Source organism: Triticum dicoccoides, chromosome 7A (assembly GCF_002162155.2).
Source record: "Triticum dicoccoides isolate Atlit2015 ecotype Zavitan chromosome 7A, WEW_v2.0, whole genome shotgun sequence".
NCBI lineage: Eukaryota > Viridiplantae > Streptophyta > Magnoliopsida > Poales > Poaceae > Triticum > Triticum dicoccoides.
Window position 1 is genome coordinate 633,874,132 of NC_041392.1, and position 12,642 is coordinate 633,886,773.

Below are 12,642 nucleotides of genomic sequence, written 5' to 3' on the forward strand. Positions count from 1 at the left end.
ACGAGGGGGGCACGACGAGCAGACCAACACTCGAGATGTCACTGGCCGACTCTGAGGCAGGGGGAGAGGGCGCCACTGGGGGTGCGGCCAGCTGAAGAGCCACCGCGAGGTCAGCGGCAGACACTCGGGTGCGGCCCTGCCCAGAGCCGCCGCGACCCGAGGGGGGGTTGGCGGGCTCACGAGACGGGGAGCGGGAGCGCTCAGAGATGTCGTCGTCCTCCTCGTGGTCGTCGAAGCAGGAGTGGCGGGGGCGCCGGTGGTGGGAGCCATCGGCATCCGCGGGCCCGCCCCCCTGGAGGCTGTTGGCGAAGAGGCGGGGGCGGCCGATGTGGTTCGGCGGTTCGGGGCAGATGGTGAGGTCGTATCCGTCGTCGTTGAAGAAGACCCGAAGCGTGGTGTGGAGCTTGGAGGCGTCCAGGCATTTCACCTTGACCCGGACCTCCTCCTTGCGCAGAGAGAGCTCGTCGACCACCACCACCTTGCCCAGGATCTTGGACATACTGCGAATGACCTGCTCAGACCGGGCCACGTCTAGGAGGCCGGCGATGAGGAGCCAAGCAGTGTCGAGGACCGCCACAGCCTTGGGATCCCACCTCGGCTCGGAAATGTTCACCACAATCCCGTTGAGGGCCAAGGTGATGTTGTCGCTACGGGTGCAGAGGCCCATGCTCAGGTCGTCGAGGAAGATCACCGAGAAGGCGTTGGGCGCGGTGAAGGTCACCTGCCAATCCCACTTGCATCGGCAGAGGTGGTTGAGCTCGGCCTCGATCAGCTCCGGAGTGGCGACGCCCTCCCCCACGACCGTCACAAGGGCCAGGAGCGAGGGGGAGGGAGGCGGGAGCTCCGGCACCTCAATGTGGAAGAAGCCCATGTCCTCGATGCCGTGGCCGTACATCATGATCTCCTCCGTGACCGGGCGCTCCGGACAGAGAACCGCAGGGTGCCCGGCTTCCTTGCAGAGGTAGCAGGTCGGTGGGTTGGGGCAAGCCACCTGGAAGTGGCCGGGCAGGCCGCAGTTGAAGCACGGCGGACCCTCGGGGGCGGCGACGGCACCCGAGGCCGGGGTCACCACGGCGGCGGAGGAGGCGGCAGGTGGAGGGCGAGGCGGCCCCTTCTTCTTCTTAGTGCCCGGGCGCCCACGGTTCCCGTTGCCACCGTTAGATGGCGGAAAAGCGGCTTGGGCGCGCGGGGGCTGGTAATGCCGGTTCTCAGGGGCGGTGGACCCGGAGGCGGGAGGAGCCTGGCGCGGAGGGGAAGGCCGGCGGGAGCCACGACCGTCACGGGCCGGCGAGCGCCGGGTCGGTGACCGGCCTCGGGCAGGCAAGTTGGCCCGGTCCCGAGAGTCCTCCCGAAGCGGATCCCGGCGGGCTGGCGAGTGTGAGCGGCGGTCATCCCGCGCCGGGGAGCGGCGTGATTGGCAGGGAGGGGAGCGGCGGGGGTCGCGAGCAGGGGAACGGCGAGCCGGGCGGGAGGTGAGCTGGCTCCGAAGGTCAGCCTCCCGCCGGAGGCCGTCGGGGGAGGAGCGCGGAGGATCCCGGCGGTCATCCACACGCCGCTTCGGGCGGGGCTCGGCATCGCCCCAGTCCCGGGGCATGGCCGGCGGGGGAGGGGGGGCGAGGGGGTGCGGCGGCCGGAGGGGACAAGGGAGGCGGCCTGCGTGGCGGCGGGATGGGGAGCGAGGGGCGAGGCACGGGGAAACCCTACATGGGGCCAAATCGAGCGCCGGGACGGGCCAGACCGCGCCGAGGGGCGCTGCTGGGCCACACCACACGCGGTCGGGCTGGACGGCCGGCCCACGCAGCGGTCGGCGGCCCGCATCCCACCTGGGGGTCCAGCAGCCGACAGCCCGGGGGAAGGCCCGGTTGGGCCCCAGGGAGGCCCAGCAGCAGCGCAGCCCGAAACGACCGGCCCGAGGCAACCAACCGGGGCACGAGGGTTTCCCCAGGCACCGCCGCGGAGGTCGCCGCCGGGGCAGGACGGGGGCGACGCGGCTAGGGCACGACATGCCGGCCGGTCGAAGACAGGGAGGGAGCAGCCCCGAAGGAGGAAATGAACGGGCGAAAGGGGGCTCTCCGGACAAGGATGCTCGAGAGCGCGAGCACCGCCGCCGGCGACTGGCCGGCCGGAGCAGAGGCGGATGCCGCCAACGCGGGGGACCGCCAGGAGTCGAGCGCAGCACCGCGGTCGGCGCGGCCGGCGACGCCCCAGCCGCCAGCACGACGCCGCCGGGGAGGGGCCCGAGACCCCAAGGCGTCCCCTTTCGACCCAGGAGACGGCCGCCGGTGCCGCCGATCGGTCCCGCGGGAGGCCGAACTCCCACCCCTGGGAGTCAGGCCGCTGGCAGGGACGGATGGAGGCGGCCGGACTGGAGCGCGAGGCGGGATGCGGTCGCGGCAGGCGATGGGGCGGCCCGCGGCCACATTGGCAGCTTCGGCGAGGTCCGCCCAGGACTCGCGCGGAGGAACAGCCAAAGGAGACGGCGGGGAATCGGGCGAGGGGGGCGCCGGCGGGCCGGCCGCGGGCGAGGCCAGGGGCGAGGGCGGCGGCGGCGGCGCCGCCGAGGCGACTAGGGCGTCGCCAGAGCCAGCGCACGCGAGAGCCATCGCCATTCCATTTGTAAATATGGATCTCCAGGGGCCATCAAGATATAGTACCAGGACCTCAATTGCATTTTGGTGCAAAAGAAAAAGGCTATACCACAGTTCTCAAAGTGGCAGATGAGTAGTACATTTATATCATAAATATCTTATACATTTCAAAATACCCATACTCCAATGTAAAATCCGAGAATTTACAACAGGAATAAAACGGAGAATTTACAAGTAGGAAAAGAGTGTACCAAGGGCTATGTGGATTACTTCTCTGAGTGCAAGTCAAGAGCAGCACTGATACCTCAATAACACGATACCATATAACTCATCATCTGCAGGAATGTTATGGCAACAAGCATCCAGTATTGCATCTTCATACAAACTTAATTCTGTTACTTTCACATTCTTTGCTATGTGCATGAAGCTAATCATTCCTTATTCCTGTCAATCATATGGATCATTCTCACTCAAAATGCCCACCAACAGCAATTTAGGGGAAAATGAAATAAGCACTACTGGTCAAGCTGAATGCGGTTAAAGAAAAAGTTGCACTGCTATTCAGCAGATACTGGAGTTATCCTCAATAGAGAAACCAAAAAAGGACATCACCATACCTTAACATCCGGTGACCAATGATCCAATGCCGTCAAAGCACATGGAATGACTAACCAGCACAGATCGCCAAGCTTGGGGTAATTAACCTGAAACATTCGATGAAGCAACTTCAGTAAACACCTTTAATGCTGAAATACTTCAAAGTTAGTTACTGCAACACATTTTCTGTTTCTCACAGTAATCTGAACATTTTGATTCAAGCAGGTGTCAAGTTTTCCTAAATAAACTACTCCTTACTACAATCTAGCCATGGATGGTCCTAGAATTTACTGATTGCAAAGAGAATGTTTCTTGCGTAACTAGCATTCGAACACAAACCTGAGACAACAGCCAACGGAACTGGTGCGCAGCGACAAAGGCGTGCTCCTTGGGCGGCTTCACGGCGCCAACCATCATCATGGCATCATTGGCGTCCACGCCCGTGTCCTTCAGCACGGCCTTCAGCGGCAGCACTGCCTCCGGCATCATGGCCACCAACATCTCGCCGATGCCGGCCCACCCGCCCATCGCCGCCATCTCCTCCATGGCTGCGGCGGCCGCCTTGGAGAGCCCCTCCGGGACCCAGTGCAGCGCGGGGGCCTCCGCGGAGGCCGCGCGGGCGGTGGCGCAGAAGAGGAGGAGGTCCACGGCCTCCTTGCCGGCCCCGCCCGTCGGGGGTTCAGAGGGGGACGGGAGGAGTGAGGCGAGGAGGGATTTGACGGAGGTGTCGGAGCCCTCCGGGGGCGCGTAGGGCGCCGTGGCGAGGAGAGAGCGGAGCGGGGAGGCGACGCGGAGGAGGTCCTCGCGGCGGAGGGCCGCCGACGCGGCGGGCGACGGCAACGGCGCCATGGCCTACCCTACCGCAAAGAGGTCCGTGTGAGAACCGAGTTGTGAAGGAGGAGCCACAACCTCCGGGTCCCACTCGTCAGACATATCCACAACCTCCGCGGCAGCGAAGCAGCGCCGCTATCGCCGCCCTCCTCGGCCGCCGCTGTCGCGCGGGCCGTGCACCGATCGAGCACGGCGATTTGCCGTGCCCGGAGACCGCAAAAGCAGAGGCTGAGGACAATCCTTCAAGCTCTTGAGGCGAGCTTGGAATGGAGTCCCACGCCACACCGCCGATTTCCCTCACCGGTGAGCCCCGTCCGATCCCATTCGCGTCACAGTGCGACACTGAATTCTATCTGATATTTGCCTCGCTTAATTTCTAGCTTTCGGCACCGGAGATCGAGATGGCCGTCTTCTCCACCAACTCCGGTTGAAACTGCGGCTCCCGCCGTCCTGCCTGCTCGGCTTCCTATGCTGGTGAGTTTATGGGATACCGTGGTCGAAGATGACCGCGCTGTTTTGGCAGTTGCATTGCCTACACGGCTTAACCTTCATGACCGCGCCATGCCGCCATGGCTATCATTACGCCGGCCATTTCCAGTATCCTGTAAGGATGTAGATTATGCAGCACCCTGCTAGGTGTTACACAAGGCTAAGAGCATGCTTGGATACGTTTTAGTCCCATGACTAAAAGTAGTGGGACTAAAACTTGCTAGTCTCACTCATGCTTGGATCTAAGTACTAAAGAGACTAAAATCTAGTTATTGAGCATTTATTATCCTCCAAACCCTCCAATCCAGAACTAAGGAGAGGAATTAAATGAGGAGAGAGAGAGCTAATACATATTTTAGTAGGTTTCCCATGACTAAAAGATTTTAGCCTCAAGACTAGTTCTAGCCTCTCTTTAGTCAGGGGTGCTTGGAACTTTAGCCTCTAAAAGAGACTATTTTTAGTCAGACTAAAAATAGTCCCTTGTATCCAAGCACCCTCTAAGCTCTTTCGAAAGAAGAAGGACGTCAATAAGTCCCGAACGTTCAGGATTTGATCATGACAAATCGAACATCTTTGTGGCAATTTATATTTGTTGACCATGACCCTCGTCAACTAAAATTGCCATAACAAACGTTCGATTTGCCATGGTCACATCCCGAACTTTTGGGATTTATCATTTCTGAAAAAGAAAAAAACAACGCTAAGATAAGCTTCCAAGTTGGATCTTAAAAGCTAGAAATTCCATGTTAAGTAGAGAAAAACTGAAATATCTATGACGCCTATTTCGATGTGGCTCCAGATTATAATGATGCAGTGAGGGTACATCAAGATATATAGTTACAAATTTATATAGAACACAGCTGTTTCTTCAATCACAAACATTACAATTGTATAGTAAATACTACTTCAGTCTTAAGACAGACATATATTATGATGTCTAGACACACAATGCAGCTCGTTTTCCTGAAACAAAAAAGGAGGATGTTGAATGTGAGCTTTCAGCGGTTCAGCCATAGCTTGGAGCAGTCTTGGTATCGGAGGCAATGTGATCTCAACTAGCCCTTCGAGAATTTGGACCACCTGTCCCATTGTTGGCCGATCAAGCTCATTGTCTTGAAGGCACCAACATGTAACCTTGCAAGCAATTTCAAGCTTGTTTAGATTGGCAATACCATGTAGCTTGTGATCTACCAAACTCCCGACGTCTCCTTCAAGAAGCTTATGTGCGGCATGCACAGGGAAGTAAACATCAGTGTTGCCACCGCTAGGACCTGTCGGACATGAGTTCCTCCTTCCAGATATTATTTCCAACAACACCATCCCGTAGCTAAAAACATTGACTTTTGGTGTAATAGGAACACCGGTAAGCCATTCAGGCGCAAGGTATCCTGTAGTTCCTCTCATTGTTGTCAATACTCTGCTATAATCCCTTCCTAAAAGCTTTGCCATCCCAAAGTCTGCAATTTTTGGAAGGAGTGAAGCATCAAGAAGTATGTTTTCTGGCTTGATATCACAGTGTATGACGCGGTCTCGACAACTGTCATGCAAGTAGGCCAACCCTCTTGCAACACGTATACCAAAATATATTTTTGTACAAAGGTAGTAACAATAAAATGCTGACTGAAAGTTCAGGAAAGTGACCGAAACTTAACAAAAGTAACTGACTGAAACTTAACAAAAAGAAATACTGAAACACAATTGGACACGTAAAAAAGACTGAAACTTCAAATGCTTAAAAATAAGGAGAGTCTAGTTAATACAATTCTGTTGCTTTCATCCGTAAATAAAAGAAGAGATTGTGCTGCTTTAAATTCATCCGTCAACCATCATCTACCGGATAGTTAACTAGCACTGATTTTCACCAATATTCAGTTGGTGAAGGCACTTGTGTTGCACTTATGCACCTCTCCCTCACCCCTCGTTCATAAATAATCGGCACTTCTACTTCTACATAGTTCATAAGAAGAAGAAAAACTCGTCAAAAAAATAATAAGAAGAAAAGTGGTCTATGTTGCTAGTTGTGCAAGGTTTAACATGTCGAGGACGAAAGAATAGATGGGAATAGGAGGTAGCAGGAAACTTAATTTGTGGCCAACAAGAAGATTGTTAGATCCTACCAGAGAACGTTGTCTCAACAGTAATCAACACAGGAGAAAGGTGCAGGATCTGTGTAGTGTGACCTGCAGATCTGCAGCGAACACCTACATCTGGTGGAGGTGCTATTGACTCTCAGAAGCATCCTCCCTGGTGTGTCGCCTACACTGGTCGCTACTTTAAGGATGTTTGAGTATGCCCCGTTTTTCTGTCAACTCTGCGATCTTCTGGTTAAAAATTCACGACACAGGCAATACAAAGTTGATGATTGTATTTCTAGCATCTATAAAACATTGTTCTGGATTGGATGGCATTGTGTTATTTTGAGTTTGGGTGGGCAGGCAGAAACATTTTTCATGAGACAACAGTTCAAAGATTCTGATTTTGCCGGATATTTTTGGGATGAGTGTCTTAACTTTCTATATGATCAGTTGTGTGCGTCACTAATTAAACAAAATCAGAGTCTTGGTGCAGAATGGTGTGGAGCTCTTTGATCTACAACAAAAATCATCTCAAAGATGTTAACAGACAGACTGCAAAAGTTGATCGCGGAGCTTATTGATGTTATCTTGTCCAACTTTATTAAGGGGCGTTCGATTGCGAAAGAGTTATCGTTGCCTCGGAGCTTGTACAGTCAGCTGTCAAGAGGAAATTGCCGTTGATTGTTTTGAAGTTGGATTTTCAAAAAGCCTTTGATACATTTCTTTGGGACTGCCTGCTTGAAATCTTTCGTCACCGAAGTTTTCCTGATGGCTGGATTAAATGGACCCAAACCATGCTCCGATCTGGCCAGGCTCAGGTTCTTATCAGTGGCACCACTTGGTTGGGGGAAGCCATTTCTTTTTTGAAAGACCCAGCATTGCTGGCTTCATTGATTTAGCAGGAAGGAGAGTACAAAGGTTGATCGGATCGATCAAGAATAGAAAATAAGAAGAGACGGTCAAGCGACCGTCATCTTATGCAGGAAACACTGAAATCAATCTTCGCCCAACATTTCCCCGAACGGGGCCTCTAATTTCTTTGCTCCTGCCAATCTCCATTGTTCTAAGTTACTACTGATCTTTGCACATATCCGCTGATGACTTGGAGTCGCCCCCCTGAAGGTGCATTCATTCCTCTCGTTCCAGATCTCCCACAGAACCATAATGATCATTGATCTGATTGCTCTTCTGTTATGTGGTGAAGTCTGGTTGATGGCCTGCTGGCATATTTGAGCTGATGAGGTGAGGCCCCCGGTCAATGATGATAGAGAGGAGCATCCAGAACGCCTTGCCATGAGCAGCCAAATTTCCCGCGCGAAACTGCAATCCCAAAACAAATGTGTGGACGTTTCCAGATTGCGAAGGCACAATTGGCAGAAGTAATTGTTCGGCCAACCCCTCCTCTGAAGTCGATCGTTGCACCAAAGCCTGTCCTGGAGAAGTAGCCACATGAACATCTTGTGCTTGTTTGGAGCCCAGACCTTCCAGATTAGGTTGTTGAACATGGGCTGACCCGGGGCCTGAAACTGCATGTTGTATGCTGAATTTGCAGAGTAGCAGCCATTGCTGGTGTGCCTCCATCGTATGCGGTCGTCCTCTTGTGGGCACAGCATCGTGTTTTCGGCCTGTAACATACGCCACATGGACAGAAAATCGGGTGCAATGGCCATGGTGTCACCATGTTGCAAATCTTTGATCCACTGATCATTCCGGAGGGATGCTTCAACGCTTCTACTTTTTCTGCGGGCGTGATTGTAGACTGTTGGGTATGAGATTGCCAGCGGGTAGTCGCCAATCCAGTTGTCTTTCCAGAAGCCTGCTTTGCGGCCGTTCCCGATCTGAACTTTTGTTGCCAAACTGAAAATCTCTCGGTCCTTCTCCGACACCGAGGGCTTTAGCTACACCCACGGCCTTGTTGGTTGATCCCATGTTAGCCACTGCCATCTGAGGCGAAGGGCAATGCTGAACTTGTTTAGGTCTAGGATGCCCAACCCTCCTATACGCACCGGGGAGCAAACCTTCGACCAGGCCACCTTGCACTTACCCCTGGCGAGCTGGTCATCCTGGCACCATAGGAATCGCCTTCGGGCCTTGTCCATCTCTCGAATGATCTTCTCTGGCACTTTTAGAACAGTCATGGCAAAGGTTGGCAGGGCGGAGAGGACGCTACGTACCAGAACCCTCCTACCTGCCAAGTTGAGCAGTTTTCCTTTCCAACCCGCCAGCCGCGCTTTAATTCTGTCAATCAAGAACTGGAAGTGGCTTAGCCTCAGCCTGACCGTCGAGATCGGCAAGCCGAGGTAAGTCAGGGGGAAGCCAATCAGAGTGCCGCCGAAACCCTGTAGCACATCCGACAAATCGATGTCTTCGCACCTAATGGCTGCCACTGAAGATTTACTTTGGTTGAGTTGCAGCCCTGTTGCTTCTCCGAATTTCGTCAGCAGATCAAGAAGCGTATCCACCTCCGTCTTGGATGGATTGGCGAATATGACCGCGTTGTCTGCGTAAAGGCAGACCCTCATGCTCGCACCCCGACCCGGCAACTGGGTCAGCGTCCCTCCTTCGGAAGCCGCTGCTAGCAGGCGGTGAAGTGGATCAATGGCGATGATGAAAAGGAGCGGGGAGAAAGGATCTCCTTGACGCAGGCCTTGTCGGTGCCAGAACTTCTCACCCGGTTCGCCGTTCATCAGGATGGAGGAGGCGGAGGATAACAGCATGGCGATCCAGTCCCTCCATCGTGGGCTAAAAAACCCATTCTCTGAAGCAGTTCCAGTAGGTATTCCCACGACACTGAATCGAAGGCCTTGGCAATGTCCAGTTTGAAAAGAAGGGCCGATTTCCTGTCCCTGTGAAGCGCTCTAACACAGCCCTGCACATACTGATAGCTATCATGGATGCACTTGCCCTTTTGGAAAGCAGATTGCGTCGGTGAGATGAGGTCCTTGAGTTTTGGGGCCAGCCGCATAGATAGAACCTTAGCTATCAGCTTTGACACGGAGTGTATGAGGCTGATAGGCCTGAAGTGGCTCATCTCCGTTGCTCCATCCTTTTTAGGCAGCAGTGCTATGAGTGTCGTGGTAACGATTCCGATAATAAGAGAGGGGTAGGATAAAGGAGCATGATCTATCGAGATGCATATGGGTGACACGGTGGTTTTAGCGAGTTCGGGCCTCCCACGGTGGAGATAACAACCCTACGTCTCGTGCTCCGGAGAGGCTTTGTTTTATCTTAGTATGTATCCGAAGATTACAATGAGAGAGGAACGGATCCCCGTAGTCCTGAGACTAATGGTGAAAAAGAGAGAGAGAGAGAGAGATGGAAAAAGAGAGCCCCCTCGTCTAGTGGTGGGGGGTGGCTTATATAGAATGCGCCACCCCTCACCTCCTATGTTACAAATTGGGGCATGAATGCCATAATACCAGCCCACTACCAAGCCCTCACTATGAGAATGATGCCGACTGCTTTGCTGTCTGCTGGTCTTCATATATCCGAGTGAGTCGTACGGTCGAGTGGATGGTATGCTGCTTGGTCGAGTGGATAGTATGCTGCTTGTCCGAGTGGATAGTATGCCTGTATAAAATTTATCTGGACCCACATGTTGTGTGGACCCCATGCTTTATGATATTTCGACCATTCGTGGGCCTACCTATTATGTGTATCCCCAACAATGAGCGCTCTGTTTAGATCGTCGAAGTTTGCTCCTGCTAGATCATAGAATTTCTAGAAAACTGCCATAATGTCATGCTTGATGGTGTTCCAACAAGCCCTGAAGAAACGCCCGGTGAAGCCGTCTGGTCCAGGCGCTTTTTCCGCCGGTGAGGCCTGAATTGCCGCCCATACCTCATGTTTGGTGAAAGGTAGATCGAGGCCCGTCATGTCGACTACCGGCAAGTGCAGTTCGTCCCAGTTTAGGGTGCAGTTGCGCTGCCGGCTCCTTCCCAAAATCTCTGTAAAGTGATCGCACGCGGCCGATGCCTTCTCCTGTTGTTCAGTAATGATAGTGTTGCCCACCCTGATCGAATGAATGTAGTTCTTCCTCCTTGCTCTGATTTTTGCGTGGAAAAACTTTGAGTTTGCGTCGCCAGCCCCGAGCCACATGATCCTGGATGCTTGTCGCTTTCTGGCTCTCTCGATTGCGGCCAGTCCAATCACCTTGAGTTTAAGTTGTTTGCGTAGCACACGCTCCGGCTCCGTCAGATGTCTGGTCTCTTGCGCTATGTCCAACTGTAATATCACCGTGTTTGCGATGTGGAACTGCATCTTGGCGTCTCCAAAGAGCGATCTGCTCCGGATTTTCAGGTCAGCCCCTGTCCTCTGTAGTTTCCTGCCGATGCGTATGAACGGGCAGTCGTGGTTTACTGGCCGATCCCAGGCGTGCTGCACTGTCTCATGGAAGTGTGGGAATTGCGGCCAAAAGCTTTCAAACCTGAACCTTGCTTTCCTAACTGGCGGCGCACCGTTGGCTAACAGCAGGGGGCAGTGATCGGAGAAGGACGTGGAAGCCGTTGTAAGCAACACGTCGGGGAACATGTCTTCCCATGCCAAGTTGCAAAAGACCTTGTCAATGCTGCATAAAGTAGGCTCGTCTCGCTCATTACTCCAAGTGAATCGCCTGTTCTTGCACTTGACCTCTCTGACCCCTGCGTAGTCGATTGCCCGGCGAAAACGGCCCATCATCCTTCTATTGATCAGTCCATTGCTTTTGTCGCTCGCCTGGTAAATCATGTTGAAGTCGCCATTAAGCATCCAAGGTTCAGACGGGGAAGGGGCCGCGCTGGCAAGTTCAGAAAGGAAGTTTTCTTTCTGATCGTCCTCTGTTGGCCCGTAGACGGTTGTCATCCAAAAGAAATCGCAGCTGCCGACGAACTGGACCCTAACCGTGATGGAGAAAATAGCGATCATGTGCGAGACTATGTCAACCACCTGCTTATCCCAAAAAATTGCGGCACCGCCTCTAGTGCCTGTCGCGGGCAGCACCACACAGCCCTGAAGTGAAGGCCCCCCTACTTCTACTGCTAGTTGTGAAGACCAGGATTCGATCTTTGTTTCCTGTAGATTTAGGATCGTGATTTTGTTAGCGTGAGCCACTTCGCTGACGGCCGAACGCTTTGCAGGGGAGTTTAGGCCCCGCACGTTCCAGGACATGATTCTGAAGTTCGTATCAATCATGGGGACAGGGGATTTCTCTTCGTCGACTAACATAGCTACTGAAGGTAAAAACGAGCACACAAGCCTTACAATCCTGCTGGGAACGACACCAGCCACCAATAGACCCCAAACTTCGGCGTCGCCTAACTACTCCTACCTTACACTGGGCACGACACATTGGAATAAAACCTAACTCAAACTGGTTTAAGACCAGCCGTCGACGAAGACTACGATGAAGAACTAGCATGATCACAGCACTGATGCATCCTCGCCGCTCGCTCCAGCCATGCCCGCAGCAATCTTCAGAGCTTCGCAGTCCAGGCCTGTGAGCTTGGCAATGGTAGCGATGTCTTTTATAGAGAGGGGCTCCTGGAAACGCCTGAGGAGATCAGCAGCAGCCTTTGGTGTCATCTTGTCTTTAGGCCCAAGCCCGCCAAGCTCCTGGACGAGGCGCATCGCCGCCCTCTGCGCCACCGGGACGGGGGAGGCCGCTGCTGCCTGCCTAGCACTGCGGCACGTTGGGACCGAGGTGGCCCGCACCTTGGGTGGAGCAGAGGGCCGTGGCCGCACCGGAGGGCTGGGCAGCACTGCCTGGGGCACCGGAGCGAAGAGCTCCAGCGCACCACAGTTGTCGCCGTCCGTTGGCCCCGGAGGGCCGTGGGCAGGCGCTCCTCCAAGCTGCAGGCTGTCGACCTTGTGGGTGATCGCTTCGACGTGGAATCCCACCGCGGCCGCTGCCGGCGAGCAGACGCAGGGGCTGGATAGCGGGACCGAAAGGTCGGCGATGCACGGAAGGATGTCGTCGTCTTCGTGGAACTCCTCCATCACACCAGAGCGCGTGCGAGCATGCGGGGGTGAGTGTCCACCATCTTCAAAGGCCAGCGGGGAGTTGAGGGCGTCGATCATGGCGTTCT

General features: G+C 54.3%; 1 protein-coding gene and 1 pseudogene across 1 annotated transcript in view; one reads left to right on the forward strand and one right to left on the reverse strand.

The window, feature by feature from the left end:
- LOC119328925 overlaps positions 1-4,146 on the reverse strand; it is an 11,784-nt pseudogene extending 7,638 nt beyond the window's left edge.
- LOC119328928 overlaps positions 4,097-12,642 on the forward strand; it is a 10,510-nt gene continuing 1,964 nt past the window's right edge. The window contains exons 1-2 of the mRNA XM_037601920.1: positions 4,097-4,319; positions 4,397-4,490. Coding sequence (XP_037457817.1) covers positions 4,283-4,319; positions 4,397-4,490 — 131 coding nt within the window. The 5' untranslated portion in view covers positions 4,097-4,282. The remainder of the gene's footprint in view (positions 4,320-4,396; positions 4,491-12,642) is intronic.